This window comes from Alosa alosa, chromosome 17 (genome assembly GCF_017589495.1).
Source record: "Alosa alosa isolate M-15738 ecotype Scorff River chromosome 17, AALO_Geno_1.1, whole genome shotgun sequence".
Classification (NCBI taxonomy): Eukaryota; Metazoa; Chordata; class Actinopteri; order Clupeiformes; family Clupeidae; genus Alosa; species Alosa alosa.
The window spans coordinates 6766231-6790975 of record NC_063205.1 but is presented as its reverse complement, the minus strand read 5'-3'; the positions used below and the strand labels follow the sequence as shown (position 1 = coordinate 6790975).

Below are 24745 nucleotides of genomic sequence, written 5' to 3'. Positions count from 1 at the left end.
CACCTCAGCCAACACAGCCTCCTCTCCCCTCCTGTCCTCATCCCTCGCTAGGCATTTTGCAGATGAGTGGTCAGTGCCATGGCAACATTGCGTTGGATGAGGCGGTGGAGTGTAGGCGTGGAGGGAGGAGACCTGTGTCATCAACAGGGTGTGAATGTGCCTGTGTTTGGCCTGTTTCTGTCTCCCCTTAAAGGTGCAGTCTGTGATTTTGTTTTTGGTCATATTTATCAATTTTCTCCCCATGGTCCTCTAGCTTGCCTTATCCTGTGTGTGTACTCAAAACTCTATAAACACTCTGTTATCACCCCTCTGTGTAAATGAGAGTCAAAGCACGCCATAAACAACTCCAATTACTTCAAGACCATGGAAGGTAAATGTTTGATTGGTTGTTGAACTCAGATATCAACAACCTTTAGCCAGAATCACAGTTTGGATCATTTTAATCATCCTACTTTCTAAGTCTGTGTTGTGTTTTATAATGTAGATTATCCCAACAAGTAGAAATATGAAACAGATGTTCCTTTGTGATGCACTTTGCAATCAGAGCCTGCAGACCTGCACAAATATCTGCAGTTTGTTTTCACTGAAACAAACCTGCTCGAGTATCCACTTCCATTTCCCAGAGTCTTTACCATGATCTCATATTGCATAACATATGCCCCCCACAAGCTATGCAGTCGTCATAGTGTCTGTGTGCTTGTAACAGTAGAAACAGCGCAGTCCTCCTCTAATGCACATCTGTCCCAGAACGACAATCAGTTCCCAACCCAAACCACAAATAGCCGGCCCATAAAAATCTAACTAAAGACGGGCTTCAGCGTGTTTTGGCTACAGCTTCAGTCACACACAGTCCATAACTCCCGGTGTTATATGCAACAGCTGGCAGCAGATCAAGGCGTGTATGATGGATTCCTCCACTCCTGTCCTCCCTCTCCCTCTCTTATGGATACTCCAGTGACGGAAGACTGTATCGAGAGAAAGAGAGAAAGAGAGAGAGGGAGAGAGAGGGAGAGAGACAGAGGACAGAGAGAGAGACCCTGGACCCTTAAAGTTGCTGCTGTGGTGATGGAGGGTTCTGGTGGGATCTCAGAGAGCATTGGGTCCACGCATTGTTCAAACACAACTGTGACCAGACTGCATGATGTCCAAACTTACATGTGTGTTTCTAATGTCTACTGCCTTTGTGTTAACATTCCACTTCAAGCCGATGAAATCAAATTAACCTTTTCCAGCCTTTGTAGTAGACGCACAGTATGCTCTTCTATTTTCCTGAACTCAGATCTCTTTAGGAGTGTCCATATAACCTGATGCATTGTCTTAATGACATATATCTCTAACACATGTTTATTTTGATATATTATTGATATATTTCCTTGTTCAAGAAGAGAGCATTCACATACACTCCAACAACTGTAGGTTTATGAGGGAGTGATTTTCTTTCCCCTTACTAGATTCCTTGAGAACCATCTCCTGCAGAGATTTGTACAGCCAGTCTAAAAGTTTAGTGGGAGTTCTCAAAATATGGCATTTTTACTCTCTTGAAGTAACGGTGTGTCATTAATCACCATCCACACACAGCATGCCATCACCTACAAAATGGACACGTTATTAAACCTCCACCCCAGCCTTTTGTGGCCTCTCTCCTCTCTTCCTTTTCCTCTTCCTCTCTCTCTCTCTTTCGTTCTCTCTCTCTTTCTCTCTCTCTCTCTCTCTCTCTCTGTCTATCCCTCTCTGACAGCTGTGGATCTTAAGTAGTTGGATGCCTTAGCCCAAGGCCCCTCAGCTCTTAAAAATGTCAGAAAGAGGAGGAGCTCTGTGGCAGCTGTGTTGGATGTAATCAACAGGCACCTTCCCTCTCACTCTCGTACAGAAGAAGGCCTGTGGGTGTGTAAGGGTGTGTGAGCTTGTATGTCTGGGGATTGGAGAGGGTGTGTTAATATCCAGAGACATATACACATTCTGTGTGTGTGTGTGTGTGTGTGTGTGTGTGTGTGTGTGTGTGTGTGTGTGTGTGTGAGTGAGAGTGTGTGAGCTAGAGATGGTGTGAGAGTGTGTCTAATTCTTCCTTGACAGGGAAGATTGTGAGTTACTGTGTTTTAGTATGGTGTGCGTATGCAAGGGTGCGTAAATGTGTCTTTTGTCTTGGCTGGGCTGAATGTGTGCGTGTATTTGTCTGTATGTGTGTGTGTGTGTGTGTGTGTGTGTGTGTGTGTGTGTGTGTGTGTGTGTTTGGATGTGAGCATGTATTACTCTGTGAAGGGGCTCAGAGTACATTCCGCTGAGCTGAGATCACGCCTGGCCTTCACTCTTTCAGCCGTAAACTTTTAACCATCTCTCGCTCCTCTCGTTCGCTCCCCTTCCCTTCATTCTGGCCCTACCCTGTCTCCAGAGCCGGACAGTAACGGAGTACATTTACTTGAGTACAGTACTTGAGTACAATTTTGAGGGATCTGTACTTTACTCGAGTATCATTTTTTTTGGGGAGTACTCATGACTTTACTCAAGTACATTTGAGAGGCAAATATTGTACTCTTTACTCCACTACATTTCTATCCATAACCATGAGTACCCGTTACTACATCTAAAAAAAAGGAAAAAAGAAAAATCTCGGAAACCCTCAATTTGTTGTTTCCCTCTCAAACGTGATTGGATTGTGCAGGCGCCACTGATTGAGACAGCCTATCAGCAATCACCTTCAGCTTTCCACCAAAGTCAACTCCATGGTCAGATTTAGATAAGAGACGAAGCCATAGACGAAACAATGGATGAAGGTCCATCCCGGGAACCTGAGGCCCCACCTCGCCAGACTATTTCAATTTTCTGAACAAGTTAATGATAGTTTTCGCTTCAAGTGTTTCAATTACAAAATAGTATTTTGTATTTGAAATACGTATTTTAAATACATGTATTAGAAATACTGCCCATCCCTGGCAACATGGTAAAAAGATGAAAATGACTTGATTCAATACCTTTTACATTCTCCAAGGTATTAACATCAACATTTTTCATAACTCCATGTAGGACGTTTCTGTACATAAATGTGAGCACTGTGGCAGTAGTAATGCAATATTTAGAAAATGTAGGCTACTCTTGTACTCTTGATACTCAAGTACTTAAAAAAAAGTACTTCAGTACTTTTACTTAAGTAGACATTTGACTGTTGTACTTTTACTTGTACTTGAATAAAATTTAGCAAAGGGGATCTGTACTTTTACTCAAGTAATGAAGCTGTGTACTCTGTCCGCCTCTGCCTGTCTCCCTTTCTCATCGTCTTCCTTCTTAACCTCAAAATGTATACATTTAAACGGGGGTACCCTCCCTCCCATACTTAAACACTGAGTTGTTTTTAAACAGCCTTTTTACTTTACACTGAGTTCAACGAGTTCAGCTTTTACCGTACTTTTTTCCATAGAGGATACAAATGTGACTTACTACCTCACAACTCATCAGTCATCATATGACTGCAGCTTTGCCCTGAAACAGAATGTTGGCATACGCAGGACACTTTGTGTGTCTCAGGTCATGCTCTCCCCGAGATATCTCTTTTTTGTAAACTGGAGATGCTTTAAGTGGAAATATCATGGCTCACATGGAAAATGACAGCAGCTCTGTAAGAAGAAATTGTAGATGCGAAATAATTGAAATAGAATAGAAATAATCTAAGTTATAAATATATATATATAAATAATCTATAAATCTAAGCCACTAGCCAGCGAACTCATAGTCAAAATTGATGCTGTATAAAATTCTAGTTTTTGGGTAATGAAGACAGTTCTTTGCAGAAATCATCATCAGATTGTACACAGACTATGTTTAACCTCAACAGGAGACCCATTCAGTCTTGACCTTGAGCATGTTTCTCATATATGGATATGTGTAGCATTTTGAAGTAGGCTACAGTAACCTCCCCAGCCCTCCCTCTAACATCACTTTGCTATAATAATGCATCACAGATTGATAGATAAGTTTGCTGGAGCAGCGCACCACACAGCACAGAATTTCTACAAGCTTAGTTAAGTTGTAGGCTTATGATGCATCGTATGTATATTGTTGTATGATGTATCGTATGTATGTATTTATGTATGTATGTATGTATGTTATGTTTATATGTATGGATGTTCAGATGCAGTTGCAACATTAAACTCCTGACTATCACATGGATTGCAAAGGGAAAGGCAAAGAATGAATCCACTCATCAGTCTTACCATCATGAGTCATAATCTATTTCTGAGAAAACGAAGATTACTAAATCTCATAGACACGTGGTTCTGCGGCCTACAAAAGTGACACTTGGCCTAACTTCACTTTTTTCCCAAGCTGAAATGTAGAGCAAACCAACGTGCTAACCAAAGAGAGACATGTTTACTGCTCCACTGTGTATGGTGTAGCAGCTCAGGGGCTCATTCACTCGCATGAATCGCGGTGCTGCAAGGAACCGGTAAAAAACAAACATGTTCAAAACAACAGCAACCCATTACAACAACATTGCGATACCTAGAAGAAAACACCCGAAAATGTCTTCATTGGTGAGTGAAAACAGGAAGATTTCTTTGCGCAAATATGATGGGGAAAAAGATAAAAACTTACACAGTGTTTCCCACAGAATTGAATAACATTTGTGGTGGTTGGTTTGCAAAATTAACTTGAATACAACAGTTTTTAACAAATTAGCACAGCGTGGTTATGATGCTAACCAGATTTAAGCACAATTTAGTACAATCTGGAAAATCATTGTGTGGTGGTCAATGTTGATATTGTGGTGGGCCACCACAAATAAGTCAATGTATGGGAAACACTGTTATATTGTAGGCAACCTATAGTTAAAGCTAATGCAAACTCATGTTTGTGTTTTGTAATACGTTGGCCCGTTGGAATTAACATTTCTTCACGCTCCCTTTGGGCGGTGGGTTGTTCCTGAACTGCATTCTGAATTGAGGTTTATGTATGGTATGGAGAGAGTTACACATTAACAAGCACATTTCAGATCCACAATTAGTCTGTTGTCAACCATAAGCCAATATTTTTGTATAGTACACAGTGCCAGATCCCTGATGTAGGGAAAGTTAAGACCGTGATGTTTTTATTCTCATGCCCCATCGCCAGTACAGTCAACCTGCTAAACAAGGTAGAGACATTATTTGTTTACCTCGTTCAGAACCACAGGATGTGGCTCGAGCTGCTGTTTGTGAAAGCTGTCAGGAACTGCCTGGTCTCACAGTAAACCATGCAGTGACACCGCAACATCAGCACAGTGCACGCCTGAACAGCACACAGCGCTCTTTAGCCTGCACCACTGAATGCAGTAGCAAACGCTACAGGATGTACTGTCAGAGTAAACAGTAGACTCATAGGATCGAGCTCATGCTGCTCTCATTAGTGACTGAAAACCACAGAGGTCATGCTACTTCATTAGAGACAGAAGCAAGCACATCTAGTGCACAATGCAAGACGTCACACAGCCATTCACTAGACACGCACACAGCACTGAAGACACAAGAATGTGCAGTGGAGCTGTTGTGGCCAACGATGGGGCGGAATGTGTTAAGTTCTCGTCCGTACGGGAGCAGAGGCAGGGGACGCACTGTGCCCGTGGATGCTGGAGAGCGGGAAAGAGAGTGTGTTTGGGGGCTCTCAGCAGGTGGTCTGGCAGCCCTAGCGGGGCCCTTGGCCGCTGCCTGTGTGGAGCGGAGCTGGGAAAAGTGGGGCTCGCTAACCCCCCACACACACACACAGGGTCAACCATGAGAGATTACGACACCCAGCTGCTGCCGTGGCCTCCTTGGGAGAGATTACGTCTGCCTTTTTTTATGGCTCATTTCAGATGCTTTGTGACCTCTAGTGCGTCCGGTCAAAAGGTAATTTTGGCTGGGTGAAAAATGACATATGCCCCCAAAAAGAATGTGTGAATTGGGCCAGCATTGGGTAAGGTGGTAGCCAGCAATGGAAGCCTCATGCTGATATTTTAATGTTTGCCTTAAGTGTAGGAAAAATAAACACGTTGGGTTTACTTTTCCGGATGCCTGTTTTAGTTTTAGATGGAACTCTGAGCTTTTGTTGTCAGCGTGTTTGTGAATGTATTTGACTGCATGTGATTGTGGATGTGTATGTATGAAAGTTATTAAAAAGTTAATGTGTGTTATGTGTGTGTGTGTGTGTGTGTGTGTGTGTGTTTGTGTGTGAGCTCATGGGGAGGAGGGTGGAAGCTGCTCATGCAGGCGACTCCAGCTTGTGTGATGCAGCACAGCTGGAGCCGTGGAAAGTTTGCTTCCCCCCAGTCTCTCTCCCCCTCTCTCTCTCTCACACACACACACTCACGCACACAAAAAGACACAGAGGGGAACTCCTCCTCCGATGTGACGAGATCTTCACTCTCATCCACATTCCATTTTAGGAGACAGCCTCCACCTTCCAGTCACACTGCCTCTCCTGAAATGAACTTCACAGTTTCTTTGGGTGGTTGTGTGTCTCTATGAATGCCTCAGTACATGGTATGTGGAAGCTTTGGAAGTTGTTTATTTCACACAATATGACTTGTCAACGTGTTCCATATGTCATGCTTGTGTGGAATGCTTCTGAGATAAACAGTGTGATTTACAGCACTTATCACCAGTGTGCTGCAATTTTCACTTCAAAATCCACACTTTACAGTAGAATATATCCAGGTCATTTCATGTTATCTTCAAACTAGAGAGAAAAGAGCCGCTCCATTTGCATTATTTGGTGGGTTTGTAGTTTGTAGAAGATTAGCCAACTAAATAGGGTAAATAGTGTAAATGGATGCATGCTTTTCTTCTGAAAAAATGTTTCTTTGACAAATTCTCATGTTTATTAGCTATGAAAAGAGCAAACTAAGCACTGCAGTAGTGATAACACCCGCAGCCAGAAATGCTGGGTATGACCTGCCTCCAAAACACCTGGCCGAGACAGACTGAATCTCGTTTAAAGTTTACAAAAAACCTGGAATATTCCCAGCGAAGGGAAGAACCTTACACCATAAAGTCACAAGAGAATGTATTTGTGGGATTTCTAAACTATATCCTGAAAAGTGTTTTGAAGTTCTATGTCCAGAGAGAGAGAGAGAGAGTCCCTTCACCCATGTGGTGAAAAAATGACAAATGATTAGGGACTGCTTTTAGTTAACTTGTGGAAATATGAATGTGGATTTCCTGCTGTAAACAACCTCAGGGAAACCTTAACAAAGATCTCTATTTCTTTCCCTCTCTCCTCTGTACGGTTAAACGCTATTCAGATGCTGAAGTACAATTTGGCACACAAACATTGCTGTAATGCTTATGTAGTCAGCAGATTTATATATTCTGCTGATAAGGCAGAGACTGTCTGCATTTGACATGCATTGCAGTCATCAAGCATAGAATAAAAGGCAATTAGTTCTTACATAGGGGAATTAGTTTGAGTCAAAGCTCCTATTGACTGTCTTTCAATGGGCTGGACTTTTAAATTCCATAAATTCCATTTAACTGAGAGGAATCCATAGTTGCAATGGGGAAGGTTTTTTAGCTGCAATTGGTCTTTGAACAAATCTTTTCAGTATTTTCATGGCTAGATCTTCGTGACCAAATTCTAGGTTATGGTCAAAAAGGGCACGTTATCTTAATGTTATCTGATGCGCTGGGTCTATCCAAATTACAGTATGACGGCTGATGCGCAAGCTGCTTCCAGTGGAGATCGGTGTGCTGGACATACCAGTTGCTCCGATAAATACTACTGGTTCTTATTAGTATGTAATTGTAGGCTTCTGTCAAATACCTTTATTTTATTATCGTCTCTAATATGTAACTTGTTCCTTTTTTCATCCCTGCAGTTATGTCTTTAGAGTCTAAGTCAAACTTCTCTCTCTACTATGCGAACTGCGCCCCGCCTCTCTCTCTCTCTCTCTCTCTCTCGCTCTCTGACTTTGGATACTCAGCATCGCTCCTTTAAGCACTTAGGCAGTTTATCCTTGTACAACGCAGAGCGAATGAACGCGCGCACGTACCATGTAGCAGTTGTAAATTGTATCCGATTTTGACAGCAACAATGGATCAGTTGCAGCCTCTGCTTATGCTCGATCGTGACAAACTTTTAACCCAGTGAGAGGCAGTTGTTTTTATCATAACCGATCCTAGTCGCTTGGATTCCTCCGTTCCACCTCCTTATTAATGAGAGAAGAAACAGCGCTGAAATCCTTGCACGTTCCATTACGTCCTCTGGGGACTTGGTTATTTTGATTCTGTACGTTTCCGTGCTAATTTTCTGGGAGTTCTATGTGGATACCTCTTCAGAGCCATGGGAGATTCGGTTTTTTTCGACAGGCAGATTTCATATCTTGTGAGTATGCTTTTCTGTAATTGAGGCAGTTGTCTTTTGGTCATACGTTGAATGTTTTTAATACATATTACTATTTAACAGCATTATAACAGTTGTTAAACAGACAAGAAAACGGCCAGGAATATAAGAGCGAAGGGCACTTGTGCTCACTAGAACGGCAACAACTGGTTTCAGAGGCAGAACGCGAATACTGTCGGAAAGAGATGGTTGCGCACCGCGATAAACAGACAGAGAGCGCTCGAGGGAGGGATGACATGTTTATTTCAAGTGAGGAAATAACTGACACATCGCCATGCGTTGATGTGCACTGCAAGTCTCATTCTTTCTTTTGAGGAACTGAAATCCACACCTCAGACGTCAGAGTTCTCTCGGTGCAAGACAGTTCTGTTTGGTTTCACTAAGGAACATGGCAATTAAGTGGGACTTACTATGTAAAAAGCACAAGTCTAAAATCAAAAGATAAACTTGTCTAGCCTATATACTTCCCTCATATTCATTTGCACTAAATTTAGGCGATATGTTGTGAATGTGTCAGTTTATATATTTACTAATAAACATATAAATCATTTTACATGGCTGCTCGGACACATTGATGGGCCTACCGGTTTAGCAACTCCATACAACACCATTTGGTTTAGTTGCAGTCATTGTCATGTCGATAAACACACCTGTTCTCCCAGGTGCATAGCGCCACCACCATATTCTGAATCAGATAGAAGTAGATTATCTTTGAATACTGTAAGTGTATTTTCACGTCCATGCTTTCCTCATGCTTGCCCCCATGCTCCCTGATCAAAGCCAGACACTCCCACTTAAAGCTTGCTACACTTGTTCAGGGAAACAAAAGATGATGTGTTAGTGAGAATGCATGTCATGTTCGAGTGCTCCGAATACTTTAAATACCTCAGATCCTATCTGCTCCTTATACCCTATATACTCTGATAGCGGATTGTCTGAGGTATGTGTAAAGTGTCAGACATGGTGGCATGGTGCCGCGGATGACACCAGACAGACGGTCTGCCCATGCCGTGAGGTCACCGCTGAGAGTGGCAGGCCATTAGCAGATGGCCTGAGTCTCAGTCACTGCATTGTCTTCAAGGTAGATGGACGGATGTATGCTGACTGCTTGTGTTTATCCAGTGTTATAGAGATGTTGTGGATCTTTTGCTGACTGAGATCTCTTTGGTTCATTGGTATTTTGCCATGGATGTTGGTCTTTCCACTGCATGTTTAACAGACATGTTTATGGGTGTTTATGGGTGTCTTCTCTGTCTTCTCATTGATCACACTGATACCTTAGCATAGCTATACTGCAACACAGAGACCAGACACAGCATTTCCGCTCAGCTTCATGGAATGTGTTTTAGAATGTGTCATGTTGGCATGTGGCAGTCAGTACAGAGATGTTTGTCTGTGTGCACCTCCTATGTAGAATCCCAGCAGCTAGTTTCATAAGGAACTAGTGTGTGCAGTGTGTGTGTGTGTGTGTGTGTGTGCGTGCGGTGTGTGTGTGTGTGTGTGTGTGTGTGTGTGTGAGAGATAGAGAGAAAGGGAGAGAGAAAGAGAGAGAGATAGAAAGAAAGAGAGAGAGAGATTGTGTGAGAGGAAGTGTGGAGTTGTTGCAGGTCACGCCCTGCTGCCTGTGGTGACGCCACTCTGGAGATGGACGCCACGTCAGGCCTTTGATACCTGACCACTTCGTCTGTCCTCTCTCCCCTTATCTGCAGCAACCGGAATGTGCATTAGAGTGACCACCACACACACACACACACTCTCTCTCTCTGTATGTGTGTTTGTGTGTGTGTGTGCCAGTCACGGTGCATGATGTTTGCATAACCTTAGGATCCGGCATAGCCCATGCCTGACTTGTGACTTGTTATATTAAGATAACCATAAGGTCTGCTGGGATAGGGAATTTTCTATTGGACCCAGATAATAATGAAACTGAATCAGTGTGCGTGTGTGTGTGTGTGTGTGTGTGGGTGTGTGTTTGTTTTGTAGTGGTATCCAATTGTCTGGTGAAGCCATGCTCACTTATACATATTTGTGTTTGTTGTTCTGCTTTCGGCAGATGTCTGTATGTCTGTTTGCACGTAGCGTTCGCTCTGCATGTACAGTACGTGCGCGCTCAAGCATGTGCCTTTTGACAAAGGAGAGACGTGACAGGCGACTGTCTGGTCGCCCTGTCTGACCCGCGCGCTGCTCCCTGACGGCCCTGTGAGGTCGACACCAGACCTCTGCAGAAGAGAGGATGCAGATAAGAGTGTGACCCGCACATAGGATGGAAGTTGGCCTCGCGCTAGATAACGGCCCTCACATGGGAAACTCTGCCCCTGTTTCCTCTGCAGCCCCGGCCACATCACCCTGGGATGGTTCAAGTTGTGCAGTAGCCCTGCGTGATCGCCTGTTAGCCTGTTGTTAGCTCAACAGTTGTCTCGTGACTTTGGAATTCTTCAAACTTTGGTTCAAGTTGCTCCAATAGGGAGATATGTGCATATTTGGCGGTGCGGTGGTGTGTCAGGCCTGTCAGAATACTTTCTGACACAGTAAGACCTGTTTTATTTTGCAAGTCATTTCCTTAAAAGACTGTGTCAACATTGATTATTTATCATGACTTGAAACAAACGGGTCCTTTGATGTGAAAATAAAAACCATTGCCCCAGTGGCACCCGGAACATTCTAGAGGGATTTCGGTAGAACATTGAGTTCTGTACATCTAGCATAGACAGGCTGTGGTTTTGTGGAGAGAGGGTCTAAGCAGGAGAGTCTCCTGGGAGGATGTGTAGGGTTGGAACCCAGGAGAAGGGAAGGGAAGACAGGAGCGGGGAAGAGAGAGAGAGAGAGAGAGAGAGAGAGAGAGAGAGAGAGAGAGAGAGAGAGAGAGGGATGAAAATGAAAGGAGAGTTGTTGTTTAAGTGTGTCTGGTCCCCCTCTTTAGCCTCTTGTCATCGAGTTCCATCTGTGAAGCATCCCTCTGTGACAGCTCAGTGTGTGTGTGTGTGTGTGTATGTGTGTGTGTGTGTGTGTGTGTGTGTGTGTGTGTGTGTGTGTGTGTGTGTGTGTGTGTGTGTGTGTGTGTATGTGTGTGTGTGTGTGTGTGTGTGTGTGTGTGTGTGTGTGTGTGTGTGTGTGTGTGTGTGTGTGCGTGCGTGCGTGCGTGCGTGCGTGCGCGTGTGTGTGTGTGTGTGCATGTGCAAGTGGGTTTTTGACTGAAGCCATGCGGTTTGTTTGGGTCTGTGGGCTTGAGTGTATGCTTGTCTGTTTGTGTTTGTGTGGTGGGGCTTGGTGACGTAAGTTATGTGTGTGTGTGTGTGTGTGTGTGTGTGTGTGTGTGCACCTGTGTGTGTGTGTGTGTGTGTGTGCAGCTGTATACAGGAGCATGGGTTAAGTGTGTCATCTAAATTGATGGCTGAAGTTTCTGTGGTTAGGGCACACCAGTTTAACTTGGCTCGTTTTCGGGCCACGTTGAGGTTTGTGAGGATGTGTGTGCCCTTGAAGTATATGTGTGTGAGGGTTTTGTGTGTGTGTGTGTGTGTGTGTGTGTGTGTGTGTGTGTGTGTGTGTGACCTGGGTATTCGTTTATGTCTGTCATCCTTTCAAGGGGTTTATAATGATAGATGGAGAAGTTTTGTGTGTGTGTGTGTGTGTGTGTAGCTAAACATTACATTGAGGACAACCCCCTTCAGAAGATGAGAGTTGAGCAACACTCAACAGTCACTTACACGCAAGCAGATAACGGACAACTCCTTGAAATGGTGCAAGCATGCTGCCTAGAAATGGGAGGAAAGTGCACTACACAGCACAGACATGCTTACACACTTAATCTCTTGTCCCACCGGGACAGTGAAAACCTGAAAGCCACAAATCATGGTGCTCTCAGCACGAGAAAAGTGAACACTATTTTTGTGGTGTTCATCATGCAAGTTCTGAAAATCATTGACATGATGTTACACTTTATGAAAAGGAACTTCATGAAAAGCACATCATTTCAAAGAATGGCATTTCAACTTTTCGTTTTGTACTGTAGGTTGATATAAATCAGCGTGTGTGTGTGTGTGTGTATGCGCATGCGCGTGTATGTGACCAGATTATCCCGACATGTACATTTTCATCCTGAATAAACAAAATTCTTAATTCCATCATTTCACTAGCAGCGCCCCAGTCAAATACCAGGTTCCTTATGGTAGAGAGAAAGGACAGCATTAGGAGAGAGAGAGAGAGCAAGGCTCCTCCAGAGTTGCCAGAGCATAAACGTTTAATCCGTCTTGCAGTCAAAAGATCAGGCCTCTTTGCCTCCATGACAACAGAAGCATTCCTATGAATTCTCTGTCTTTCAGAAGCGCCCACCCGGCCACAAATACTCAGAAGTAATCAATACAGATGTGCACAGGACATTACTGCAATCCTCTAGGCACCTTTGTCAATTATGTGTCTTCTAACGTCATTATGGTCAACTTTGTGGTTATAGTGTCTCTGTCAAAAGGGCTGTATAAGTATATTAATAGGACTTTGTCAATATTTCCTTTGAGTGGGCTGTGTGTATTGACTGGGTTTGAAACGGTTTGAAATATAGCATAACACTGCTGAACTGTTGATCTGTGTTTTATGGTCCAGTTTAATAATATTGCACAACGTTTTGGAAGGTAAAACATGTGGTAAAACAAAATATTCTAGTATAGGTAATTAAATGCATTATGCAATACATTTAGCCAGGACCAGTGAGCAGAAACCTTGGTGTGTGTGTGTGAGTGAGTGTGTGTGTGTGTGTGTGTGTGTGTGTGTGTGTGTGTGTGTGTGTGTGTGTCTGAATGTATGTCCACTCAGACAGGTTGTAAATTCCTTGTGTTGCACTTTAGGCAGGGAAGTGGTCATACCTGGTGAGGCATGAATTCACTCAAGGCTCAGTGGACTCTCTCCCACTGCACCACCCCCTCTCTCTCTCACACACACACACACACACACACACACACACACACACACACACACACACACACACACACACACACACACACACACACACACACTCCAGTCTTTTAAAACACATACATCCAGTCTAGGTCTTTGCCTTTCCCTCCGCAAACACACCCGCCACACACCATGCACCGCAGTAGCTTTCCGTGCTCTTCTCTGAAGTATTTTTGGATGCCTGAACCCATTCACACAGCCACAGTCACACCCACTCTCCACGCCCACACACACACACACACACACACACACACACACACACACACACACACGCACACATTCACACACACACGTAGCCCAAAACATGGCAGCCAAGCTCTGACAAACACTGGATTTGAGGTCAAGTTCATGCCCAGTATATAAACTCCATTAATCTTGATCAATGATAAGATGACAGACCTGATAAATAAGGCTGTATTTAAAAGCTGACAACAGTTTGACCGTGATTTGTTGAAGAGCGCCATCTGCAACTAGTTTTACTAAACAGTAATTACAGCTGTGGATTTCTGCACAAATGTATACTCTATGTGTTTCTCTCTGTATGCGTGCGTGTGTGTGTGTGTGTGTGTGTGTGTGTGTGTGTGTGTGTGTGTGTGTGTGTGTGTGTGTGTGTGTGTGTGTGTGTGTGTGTGTGTGTGTGTGTGTGTGTGTGTGTGTGTGTGTGTGTGTGTGTGTGTGCATGTGTGTGTGTGGCAGGCAGGTGTGTGTGCATAATGGCGTCGTCGCGTCGCGATGCGCGTGTGTGTGTGTGAGTGATCGTACGGCGGCACACACACATATGTGTGTGGTTTGGCCCCGCTCTGCTCCTGGCCTTTCATCTCCCGTTAACAAGCAATTAATACAGCTGCAGGGGAAAACGCTCCGCTGCCCAGCTGCACGGATCAAAAACAGCCGTAAAAAAACCCCGTCGCTAGCAGGGGCCTCCACAGGCACTCACAGTGCTCACAGCACTCACAGCGCTCACAGGCACTCACAGCGCTCACAGCACTCACAACGGTCACAGGCACTCACAGCACTCACAGGCACTCACAGCGCTCACAGGCACTCACAGCACTCACAGCGCTCACAGGCACTCACAGCGCTCACAGGCACTCACAGCACTCACAGCGCTCACAGGCACTCACAGCACTCACAGGCACTCACAGCGCTCACAGGCACTCACAGCGCTCACAGGCACTCACAGCACTCACAGCGCTCACAGGCACTCACAGCGCTCACAGCACTCACAGCGCTCACAGGCACTCACAGCACTCACAGGCACTCACAGTGCTCACAGGCACTCACAGTGCTCACAGCGCTCACAGTGCTCACAGCGCTCACAGGCACTCACAGCGCTCACAGTGCTCACAGCACTCCGGGCTCCATGCATCCACACATTGCGCACACATAACTATGGACTATGGTCCTTATGCCCTTTTATTCTAAATATTTAAAGGGAGGCTGATTCCGCCTCTTCCCGGCTCTGTAAATATGAGGTCCTGGTTAGAGCGCCGGGGGCTCTGCGTCAGGACGGGGGACCGTGTGTCTGTGGTGGTCGCGGTGGTTGTCATACATTCGCCACGGAAGGAGTGAAGGGGGTTTTGTTATAGCCAGAAAAGAGCGGGTGGAAGAGGTTTCAGGTGGGTCGGTCAGAAACACACACACACACACACACACACACACACACACACACACACACACACACACACACACACACACACACACATTCACACACATCATAGCTATTCTGTGTGTTTATGATAGCTTATCTGTTCACAGCTGCAGCTGAGTGTGAGTTTGCTCACTAGATTGTACATTTGAGAGAGAATGACAAGTCTACAGGAGGCATGTGGGAATTCAACAGTGTCTAAAGTGTGTGTGTGTGTGTGTGTGTGTGTGTGTGTGTGTGTGTGTGTGTGTTTGTAAAGGTGTGCTTGCCTCCCTGCACAATAGTTGTCATTCCCCACTCTCTGGCCCGATGCCCCTGCATAGACCCCTGTGCGTGTGCAGACACCTCCAGCGCACAGTCTCAGCTGAGCGCAGATGGGAGGCATATGTCTCCACACGAGAATATAAACATTCCATATGACTCACACAAAAGCACCAGGATTTCCCACCATCAATTCACCAGTTTGAAGCTTTTCTTTACATCTCCTTTGCGGGCATGTGCCGAGAAACTTTCATCACATTTCACTCAGCTGGCCTGGAGATCTCTCACTGATTTCCTCTAGCTAATCTTTCAGCAGCAACGAGCCATGCTGTTTGGCTCACGCATGTTGAAAAGCCCCCGGTAAACCTGTTGGAGCATATGTGTCTGACACATAGAGCAGCCCCTCCCTCACAGGGCAAGGGGGCCACAGCTCAGCCACTTAGGGTGGTGTGTGTGTGTGTGTGTGTGTGTGTGTGTGTGTGTGTGTGTGTGTGTGTGTGTGTGTGTGTGTGTGTGTGTGTGTGTGTGTGTGGTGATTAGTCTTGCAACCATTTGTTTACGACAGCTTCCCACTCCAGATGCTCTCCACCGGAAGGGGGTCAAAGGCTGAGCCCAGGCAGAGAGAGAGAGAGAGAGAGAGCAAGAGAGAGAGCGAGTGATGCTGGAGAGGAAAAAGGTCTTCAAGTCCCACCCCTCCACCTACCTCTCCCTCGCTCCCCTCTCCTCTCCTCTACCTCAATCTGTTTTTTTTTAGCTTTTCAGGTCCCAGTCTGTGGACATTCAGCAGAGCTTCCATCTCCGCATGTCTGTGCATCTTTTTCCATCTCTCAGTATCTCCCACTAGCTCCTGTCCTCCATCAGCACTTGCAGTTCCACCAGACTGTGTGCCACTTGCGTAATGCAGTCCTATAGGCAGAGCAGAGGCCCCAGTGCCACAGGGCTCACGGAGACACATTCTGCACATTGTTGAGTTGCAGTTAAGCCGTCCTTATTTGACTTGAAAGTGAATTGATTTATTGTGGATGCCTTGGACATCATATGAGTAAGTCACATGATCGTGGAGAAGGAGAGATAACTGCATGTGGTAGACCATATCATTGATTGCTGTAGAGTCCAGTGTAAACATGTAAAATATTACAACACAAATTCCTTTGATATTATAGCATCAGATGAAAAGATTAGCTTCATGTAACTATTTTATTTTAAACATGATCCACCCTTGTTCCATTAACCCCTTTTAAATTCCCTTGAGGAGGGTGAGTTGCTATTATGGGACTGCAGACAGTCAGAAAGCAAAGCAGAACAGAACAATAGGTAGAGGTGTGATGTACTGTTCCTGGTGTTTCAGGTGACAGGTGAGCCTTCAGTATCATATTTTACTCTGGACAAGGGTGGTGGTGGGCATCACACGGATATGATATAGCCTAGTGTGTGTGTGTGTGTGTGTGTGTGTGTGTGTGTGTGTGTGTGTGTGTGTCTGATATAGCCTAGTGTGTCAGTGGGGTCTGGAGGAGGTCCCCTGAGGGAGAATATTAAACTAGGGCGTGTGTGTGTGTGTGTGTGTGTGTGTGTGTGTGTGTGTGTGTGTGTGTGTGTGTGTTGGGGTTGGAAGAGAGAGCGAAAGAAAGAGTGAAGATTGTCTTCCAGTTTTGGAATTTTGTGCCCTTTTGACGTCGTTCCCCACCCTCTGACACCATGAAGAAAACACACAGGGACATGGTCACCTTAGCCGACCATCACGCATTAGCATGCTATTAATACCACAAAAGGGGGCCAGCACAACAAGAATGTTCCAGAAAGACAGCGGTTCTTCTCTGACGCAATCGTCAGTCAGTATGCAGATTGCTCTTCAGGAAGAGAGGCGTTTGCTTTGGAGGCGGTTTGTCTGAGAAAACACCGAGACGCTCCATTAAGGGCTTAGCACTTCATCTTTTCCCCGGCCAAGTGCAACAGAAGATTAGAAGTCTGCTTGGCCTTGGTGACAACGGGGAGATGGCTGGAGGGATGCCCTATCTATCACTGAGCCTGAACCGAAGACTGTTTTCAGCCGTTTCGCTGAGAGCTTTCGCTTTGAACTCGATGCTGGCTCCACGGTTTGTCTGGGAAGATGACCTAGCTGGCTAATTGTTCATCAAACAGAATCATCAGCAGCTTAAATGGTCTAATAGTGAGATTGTGTTTGATAGCCTGTGGCTTGGAGTGCTCAGATTGTAAGGAAAATACTTTGTTTTGATCCCAAGGAGATGAGATGATGTTCCCATCATGATCTGGAAGTGCTGCCCAGTTGGCTAGATTCTAGAAAGCGTTAGCGGAGAGAGTCATTCCTACACTGTGTATAGAAATCAATAAAGGAGCTAGTTATTCAAGTGATGCTCTCTTGGGAAACCTGTGCCAAATGGAGTTAAACATTTATGCAGCACTAGGTCTACCGTTGACTTGGACAGGAAAAGCCAATAGCTTGATGCTGCCAAGTGTGATAGATGTGTACGCTCACAGGAAGTTGAATGAAAACCACTTCCTGTTTTCAGACAGTATAAAAGGGTTACATTTGCAAGTCTTCTGGTGGCACAACTAGATACATAGATCATAGAAAAAGCACTGTCACAATCACTATCAAATCCTGTCACAAAAAGGGTCCCTGTACATAAAATAAAATAATCCAAGAGTTACCCATGATCCTGCAAACCTTTACACGGCAAAACCTCTCTCTCTCTCTCTCTCTCTCTCTCTCTCTCTCTCTCTCTCTCTCTCTCTCTCTCCCTCTCTCTCAAAACCTCTCTCTCTCTCTCTCTCTCTCTCTCTCTCTCTAAGGCTTGAGGATAAAACCATGTGAAACTGCTGCAGTATGCTGTACTGTACAGGTGTGTGTGCCTTCATTGTAGTGCTGAAACCATTAATGTTCCTAATCTAACCATCATAGCTAAATGGGATCAAGGATCAAGCAGAGTCCTTTTGTAGAGTGTACCATGGACAGCTGCCATTATTAGGTGTATTATCCTTTCACAGGAACAAAATGTTTTCTCTCTCTCTTTCACTCTCTGCGTCATTTTTTCTCTCCTTCTGCGTCAGGACCTGCTCCTGCACACACACACACACACACACACACACACACACACACACACATATGCTCAAAGGGGGTTCAGGGCAGGCCAGGAGCAGAGTGTCCTAGATTAAACAGGCCTGGGAGGGGGAGAAACATCACAGATTCATCACAACCCCAAAATCGCAGACATTCCTTTATCCCCCCCCCCTCCCTTCCTCTCAACCTCACATCATGTGTGGGTAATAGCCTATGCCGTCAGCAAAGGGGAGCTTCTGATTTAAAACGACTGTGAACGGTGTAGAAACATGCAACAGCTTAGCCAACTTCAAAAGACTGTTTTCTTGTTGTAATGTGCACCACTCTCGTTAAAGGAGGCTGACATACGAAAGCAATGGAGCCTGCCGGGGGAAACTGTACTCATTCAACCATCAAATGCTCCTGACCTTTTGCACCGGTACGGGGCTGGGAAATTCTTCCATGTCACGGAGGGGTTAAGGGAAAACTTTCGACTGGATTTTGCATTGTCACGGAGAAAGCACTGGAACATTCTGGGACCTGGAGCATGGGACCACTGGAACATTTCAGTTGTGTTGTGACTCAAACCCACTCGTCTGGACTGGTGTTTGTGTGTGTCTGTGTGTGTGTGTGTGTGTGTGTGTCTGTGTATGTTTCTATGTGCATGTACACGTGTGTTTGTGTGTGCATGTGTGTAAGAATCCCTGCCTCCGGGGGGGTGGTCGTGACCCTAGTGACCCAGGCATCCCAGGGGTCAAGACTGCGCTTTTCCTTGTGCTGTTTGAGGAATCCTCTCATCTCAGATCTTCCTCTCTGTAGGGGACCGAGTCCTGCCCAGCCCTGAGGCCCTCTCTAAGCCCTGGCCATATCATGCTGAGTCGCCTAATGCAGGTATCACTTCTGCACTGAACGGCTTCTTCTTCCCTCTCAAGAGAGTTCCATTATCAGCATCATAGTTGGCCCCACAAGGCTTCCGTTTCAACATTCCATATGATATCTTAATGCAGAGGAAGTAGATTGGGAACCAAATAGAACGTTCAAGCATTGTTTTTGTTTTTATTGTTGAAAGGGTCTATATACCAGGACTTGTTCTTTATTTGGAAAGGCCACTCTGGATCACCTTGTCCAGATAACTTCATGCTGTGGCTTGCGTGTGTAGGGCAGGGGGAGGGGATGGGGAGTGGGAGAGAGGGTCTATGTTTTGGGAATGACCTGTGGATTTGGCACCAGAGCAGAGAGCTGAATGTTTATGTTTTGCCTCGCTAACATCAGCATATGTTTGGCCCATGTGGCTCGTCTGTGCTGTTTCTGACCTCCCAGACAAAGTTCAGGGTCACTGTTTACTCCTGTGGGGACGGCTGCTTCAGGCTCAGCGTTTACAGGCTGAAACACACGCGTGGAATGGAGCTGGAATGCACTGGGCTAAATGTCATCACACATCGTAAAGGGCTTTTATTTCAGGTTACTGACTGATCAAATTTGCTCTCTTTTTCACCAACGGTGCCAACGGGAAGGCTGTTTTTTTTGTCTTTTTTTTAAGCATGGCATATTTTGCACACATAACAAGGTTGTCATAACAAGGTTGTGAAGCAGCTGGAGAAAGGGGAAGTAATTACTGGAGACCATTGTTTTGCATCCATGCATTTTGATGTTGAAAAGACATGCACTGTTGCCCATAAGGCACTGTTAGCTGATGACATTTCTCATTGAGTAGTTTTATTAGAGTTGACACTAATTCGAGCAGAGTTGTAAACTCAGAGCTATGCGATTACTTGGAAAAGCAAAGTAATTAACACTCCTTAGCCTGTTGAGGAGTACGGTCACAAATATGTGATTAGAACGTTGCGACAATTACCCTCCGAAATGTTTCACATGAACACTGAAACTATAGATCGTTCGCATATAATTCTAGAAGGACCCAGAAAAAGAACACTCCTCAACAGATTAGAGTAAACCTATAATCATCTTCACAAATTGTGCAACAATGCAATGTATATTAAAGAGCTGCTTACATGGGAACAGAGTCTGACTAACCGACTGACAACCTCCTCAGTTGCACATTTCTACAGTTTACTTCCAGTGCAATTAGGCCAGGGGGCATATATAGTTTGGCTTTATTCTTCTTAGGCTACAGCTGATTTATTGTAGTGGCTTAGTCAATGAAGTAATAATTATATCATGCAATGAATATTTAGGAATCATCAGAAAGAAGAAATTTTTCACAGCCTACGTTTCCTGTGCATGAACATGATGACCTTGCAAAAGCTGCACATAAAAATACCAAAATAAACAGTATAAAAACTAAGAAGTATCTCCTAAGCATAAGTGATGGGAAAATGACGTCATTATTGGAAAAAGGGTGGAAAAATCACCCCTTAGTTTTCTCAGTCTGTGCCAGCGGGTATTTACCTCCAGGCACCTAAGCTGGAAACCAGGTGGAGTCATTCCAAACACAGGATCTGGAAAGTGGTTCTGGTCTAGCTGGATGAAGCACCTCCAGAGGGTAGAGTTTAAAGCAAGCTGTCACCCTGCCTCGAGGGTCAGCTAACAGGTCATTTTTATCCTTTGTCCATTTAGTTGAGTTTTTTTTTGTCCATCCCAAAACTGTCACACTAGACTATCTGTTCATGGGGTTCAGGCTCCATTTCACAGTAAAGCAGCTTTTGTGTGCGAAAGGGACCCGTAATGCGGATAAAGTTGGGTCAAATTAAGCGCAGCTCAGGGAGTCCGTGGCGGCTGGAAGGGAGTGTGTCAGTGTGGCAGACACGACTTCATTAGTGGCCATTGAAGAGCTGAGCAGACTTGCAGCCATGTGATGTTTACACGCAGCTTATGACGGTCGTCAAAGCGGAGACAAGGTTTGAGGGGAATGTCTTAGCGAATTAGGCTGGCAACACTCGCGCCTGCTTCTCTGAGCGGGAAAGCATTTCTCCCGCTCTCAGTCTTTTTTTCATGTTTGGGAACTGGTTTGTTCTGCTCATATGCTCCACTCTTTCTCTCTCTCTATCTTTCTTTTTCTTCCTCTCTTCTTCTCTCTCCCTCTCTTTCTGTGTCCATCACTCACTCATGAGCCAGTGAAACACTGGTATGTTGCCTTGAGTTCACCAGGCTCACCTTATGCCTTTATATCTCATTTACTGTAAATCTCACATTCAACATTCAAACCTTCACTAATGACATTGCATCGCCCCCTCAACTGACTGAGCTGTGGAACACACTACCATGAGTCCTTTTGAAGATCTCTCTTCCAGTCCGTGCTCTATGGGCTATCTGCTTCCCAGATGGGGACTAATGATGGCGGCCACACATCACTCAGCAGGTCAGGCTGAGGCACTTAATGATGTTGCTGCTGACAGTTGTGGTCCGGAAATAGAAGCGCTCCACATGTCTGACATCAACACAAAGAGCATCGCTGATTACATTCTCAACTGCAAAGAAAAACAATTCGGCCATTACCACTGCAAAAAGGGAGACGCCCCGGGTTGAAACGTTGCCATGGCGGCACACTTTGCTCTCCAAACAAGAAACATGTTTGCGTACGAGCAGGAACAAGGAAAAGAGGAATTTGAAATAAATAGAAAGAGGCAAACTGCCACCTTTGTGGAGAGTTTGTTATTCACATGGTACGAACAGGAGTGACTGAGTGACTGAGAGCTTTTCAGCAGCCCTGAGTTAGACCCGGTGTTTGCTCACTCTAAATATCTCTGAGCGAAACGGCACACACACCTTCATTAGTGGTGTGTGTACATACACAGACTTTGCATAGCTCAAGCAGCAGGAAATAGGTGGGTCTGAAAACAGGCCAAAAGCTGTGAAAAAGCTCTGTGTGTGACGTGATAACCCCCACAGGTTGGGATCATCCATGGTCACTCTTAAGGAAACTTCATGTTTGGTTTTAGGTGTCACACAATAGCACTAGTATTGTACCCACTATCTACATACTTACCTGGTGACTCTTAAAGTTGACAGAGTGATGTATGTTACAAAATTTGCTTAAACTGTTGATGCATGAGATTGCATGAAGGAACATGGCATGGTATGCAGGCTTTCCTTGGCTCGGGATCCAAAGTTGTCTGTGGCGTATAAATGTTTGTGCAAAATGCTCTTATTAAGTCCAAGGCATCGCATATTTTCAGATATTTAAAGGTGTATACTTAGACCGGTTGGAAAAAAGTCAGGGAGAGTTTAGTGCCAAAGCACATGTGGTGTTTTAAAGCTGTAGATTAATGCCTTATTGTCGTCGCCGCTGCCGCTCTGGCATATTTGATGTTTTTCTCGATCTGCCGGCAGTCCCTCAGTCTGTCTCTTCCTGGTTCACGACACACATGCTTGCTCCCGAGGAATCCGTGGCTGGGAGCGCTAGGCCTCGGACTCAGCATCTCTCCAACTCCTCCTCTCTTCACCCCCCCATTCTCCTCTCCTCCGTCATAGCTCTCACACCACCCACATGCTAAGAGCAACAATGAGGAGAGGTCAGGAGCAGGGCTCTCATGCTTCTGTAATAGCTGGCTCTCTCTTTCTTTCTCTCTCTCTTACTCTCTCTCTCTCTCTCTCTCTCTCTCTCTCTCTCTCTCTCTCTCTCTCTCTCTCACACCAGAGGTATGGCAGCGTCGGCACTCAAGGCAATACCCAAAGGACTAGTGAGCAGAGTGCCAATTACCCCATAATGACAAAGTTAGGAGGGTGGGGTGGAGGGGGGCATGTGCCAGTGCGTCTCCTATGTAGGCCAACACAAGCAAGGTGAGGAGAAATACAGCTGAGAGTGGCTACAGCATTGTTAAAGAGAGTAAAGTCGTTTCTGGCATGGCTTTCCAACATGCTTCACATTAATCTCCAGCTTTCCCGGAAACAAATGCTTGTTGTGCCCAGCTCAAGGTAGTTAAGGTTCTAGTGTAGAAGGACAAATGCTTGTGCCCAGCCCAAGGTAGTTAAGGTTCTAGTGTAGAAGGACAAATGCTTGTGCCCAGCTCAAGGTAGTTAAGGTTCTAGTGTAAAAGGAGCCATGGGCCTTTGCAAGGCTTTCTGTGAGATGTGACAAGATCGATATGCATTGTTGTGTTGTGCGTGCGTATGAAGAAGGTTTGTGTGTTTCAGAAGTTCTATTTTGAATGATGTTGCGGTGATCCCTGTTTCCACGAGCCTTCGCCATATGTGCTGTCTAGACTGGGATTTTGAAGTACAACAGTGACAGTCTTTTTGCACTAAATTAATAACCAAGAGGTTTCCTGACGCAAACAGAATGAATAAAACCCCTGATGAAAACTCTTCAAGCCCAAGGCGTCGTGAAGCTAAAATCGAAATTGAAGCCACTCAACTGAGGCGAAAGAAAACAAGAAGACAGAAAGCATGGGCTGTGTTTGTAGGAGTATTTCCTGTGGCTTATGCCGATGCTGGGACTGATTAAAGGTAATGATGAAAGAAAGTTCTCCAAATGCAGCTGTGGCGAGGCTTTGGAAGTTGTCCTGCCTTATATGATCAATCCATAATCCACTTCCACTTCCAAGGGCAGGGGCCCACCATGCAAACCCAGCCTGGAAAACAATACAGGCATGTGTGCAAGGACTTAGCTAAAGTGTATGTGTGTGTGTGTGTGTGTGTGTGTGTGTATGTGTGTGTGTGTGTGTGTGTGTGTGTTTGTTTGTATTGTGTGTGTTCTTGGATGTGTGTGACAGTAGGAATGAGAGACTGGATATGTGTGTGGCCCTCGTGTGTGTGTGTGTGTGTGTGTGTGTGTGTGTGTGTGTGTGTGTGTGTGTGTTTGTGCAGCGGTGATGTAATGTAAGAGGAGATAGAGTGACAGAAGGAAAAGAAAGCAAAGACAAGTTCCAGACTGCAGTCTGAAATCGCTGCTGCCATTGTTATTGGTTGCCAATCTCAATTACTCAGCTGCATGCATGTTTTCCACTGCATGTGTGTGAGCGTTTGGATGAAACGAAGCCTGTGAGTTTTTTAAAAGCTGAATGGAATGTCTAATTTGAAAGAAAAACAGACTAGCATCAGTTACTCAGCCTTCTCTGTTCTTCTTAAACACACATTAACACACACACAAACGCACACATACGCACACACACTAACACGCACACACACACACACACACACACACACACACACACACACACACACACACACACACACTAACACACACATACACACACAACTAGCCACTTAATCACCTGAGTTTGAACCACATTTTTGTCTGTCATGTCAATTCATAACATATGACTTACCACACATTATCCAGGCATGCTGTAATTGAGGCTTAGTTCTGTTGCTAGATCTAATCGCCCTGCTCTGTAATTAAGGGAAAACGTATTGCTCTCCAAATGAACTGTCACTGAGAGTTATGAGAGGTGTCCTGCTTTGGGAGAGAGGGATGTGTTGATGTGCACGCTGGCTAAGAACAGGTTGTCTTCTACTGCAGGAGACAGCACGGCTGTCTTCACTCGAAGCTTGGACCAGAGGAGGGTCGAAGACCCCCAGGGCCA

At 45.2% G+C, this 24745-nt stretch overlaps 1 protein-coding gene across 3 annotated transcripts in view; it reads left to right on the top strand.

Annotated features, from left to right (window-relative positions):
• The window catches only part of LOC125310648 (rho GTPase-activating protein 6-like), an 84148-nt gene that overhangs the window by 26345 nt on the left and 33058 nt on the right, over positions 1–24745 (top strand). Inside the window, exon 1 of one of the 3 annotated variants that reach the window (XM_048268269.1) lies at positions 7966–8328. The exons of the other annotated variants lie outside the window; for them this stretch is intronic. Within the exon in view, the coding sequence (XP_048124226.1) occupies positions 8287–8328 (42 nt within the window). The 5' untranslated portion in view covers positions 7966–8286. Of the gene's footprint in view, positions 1–7965; positions 8329–24745 lie in introns of those variants that run through there. 3 annotated transcript variants of the gene reach the window in all.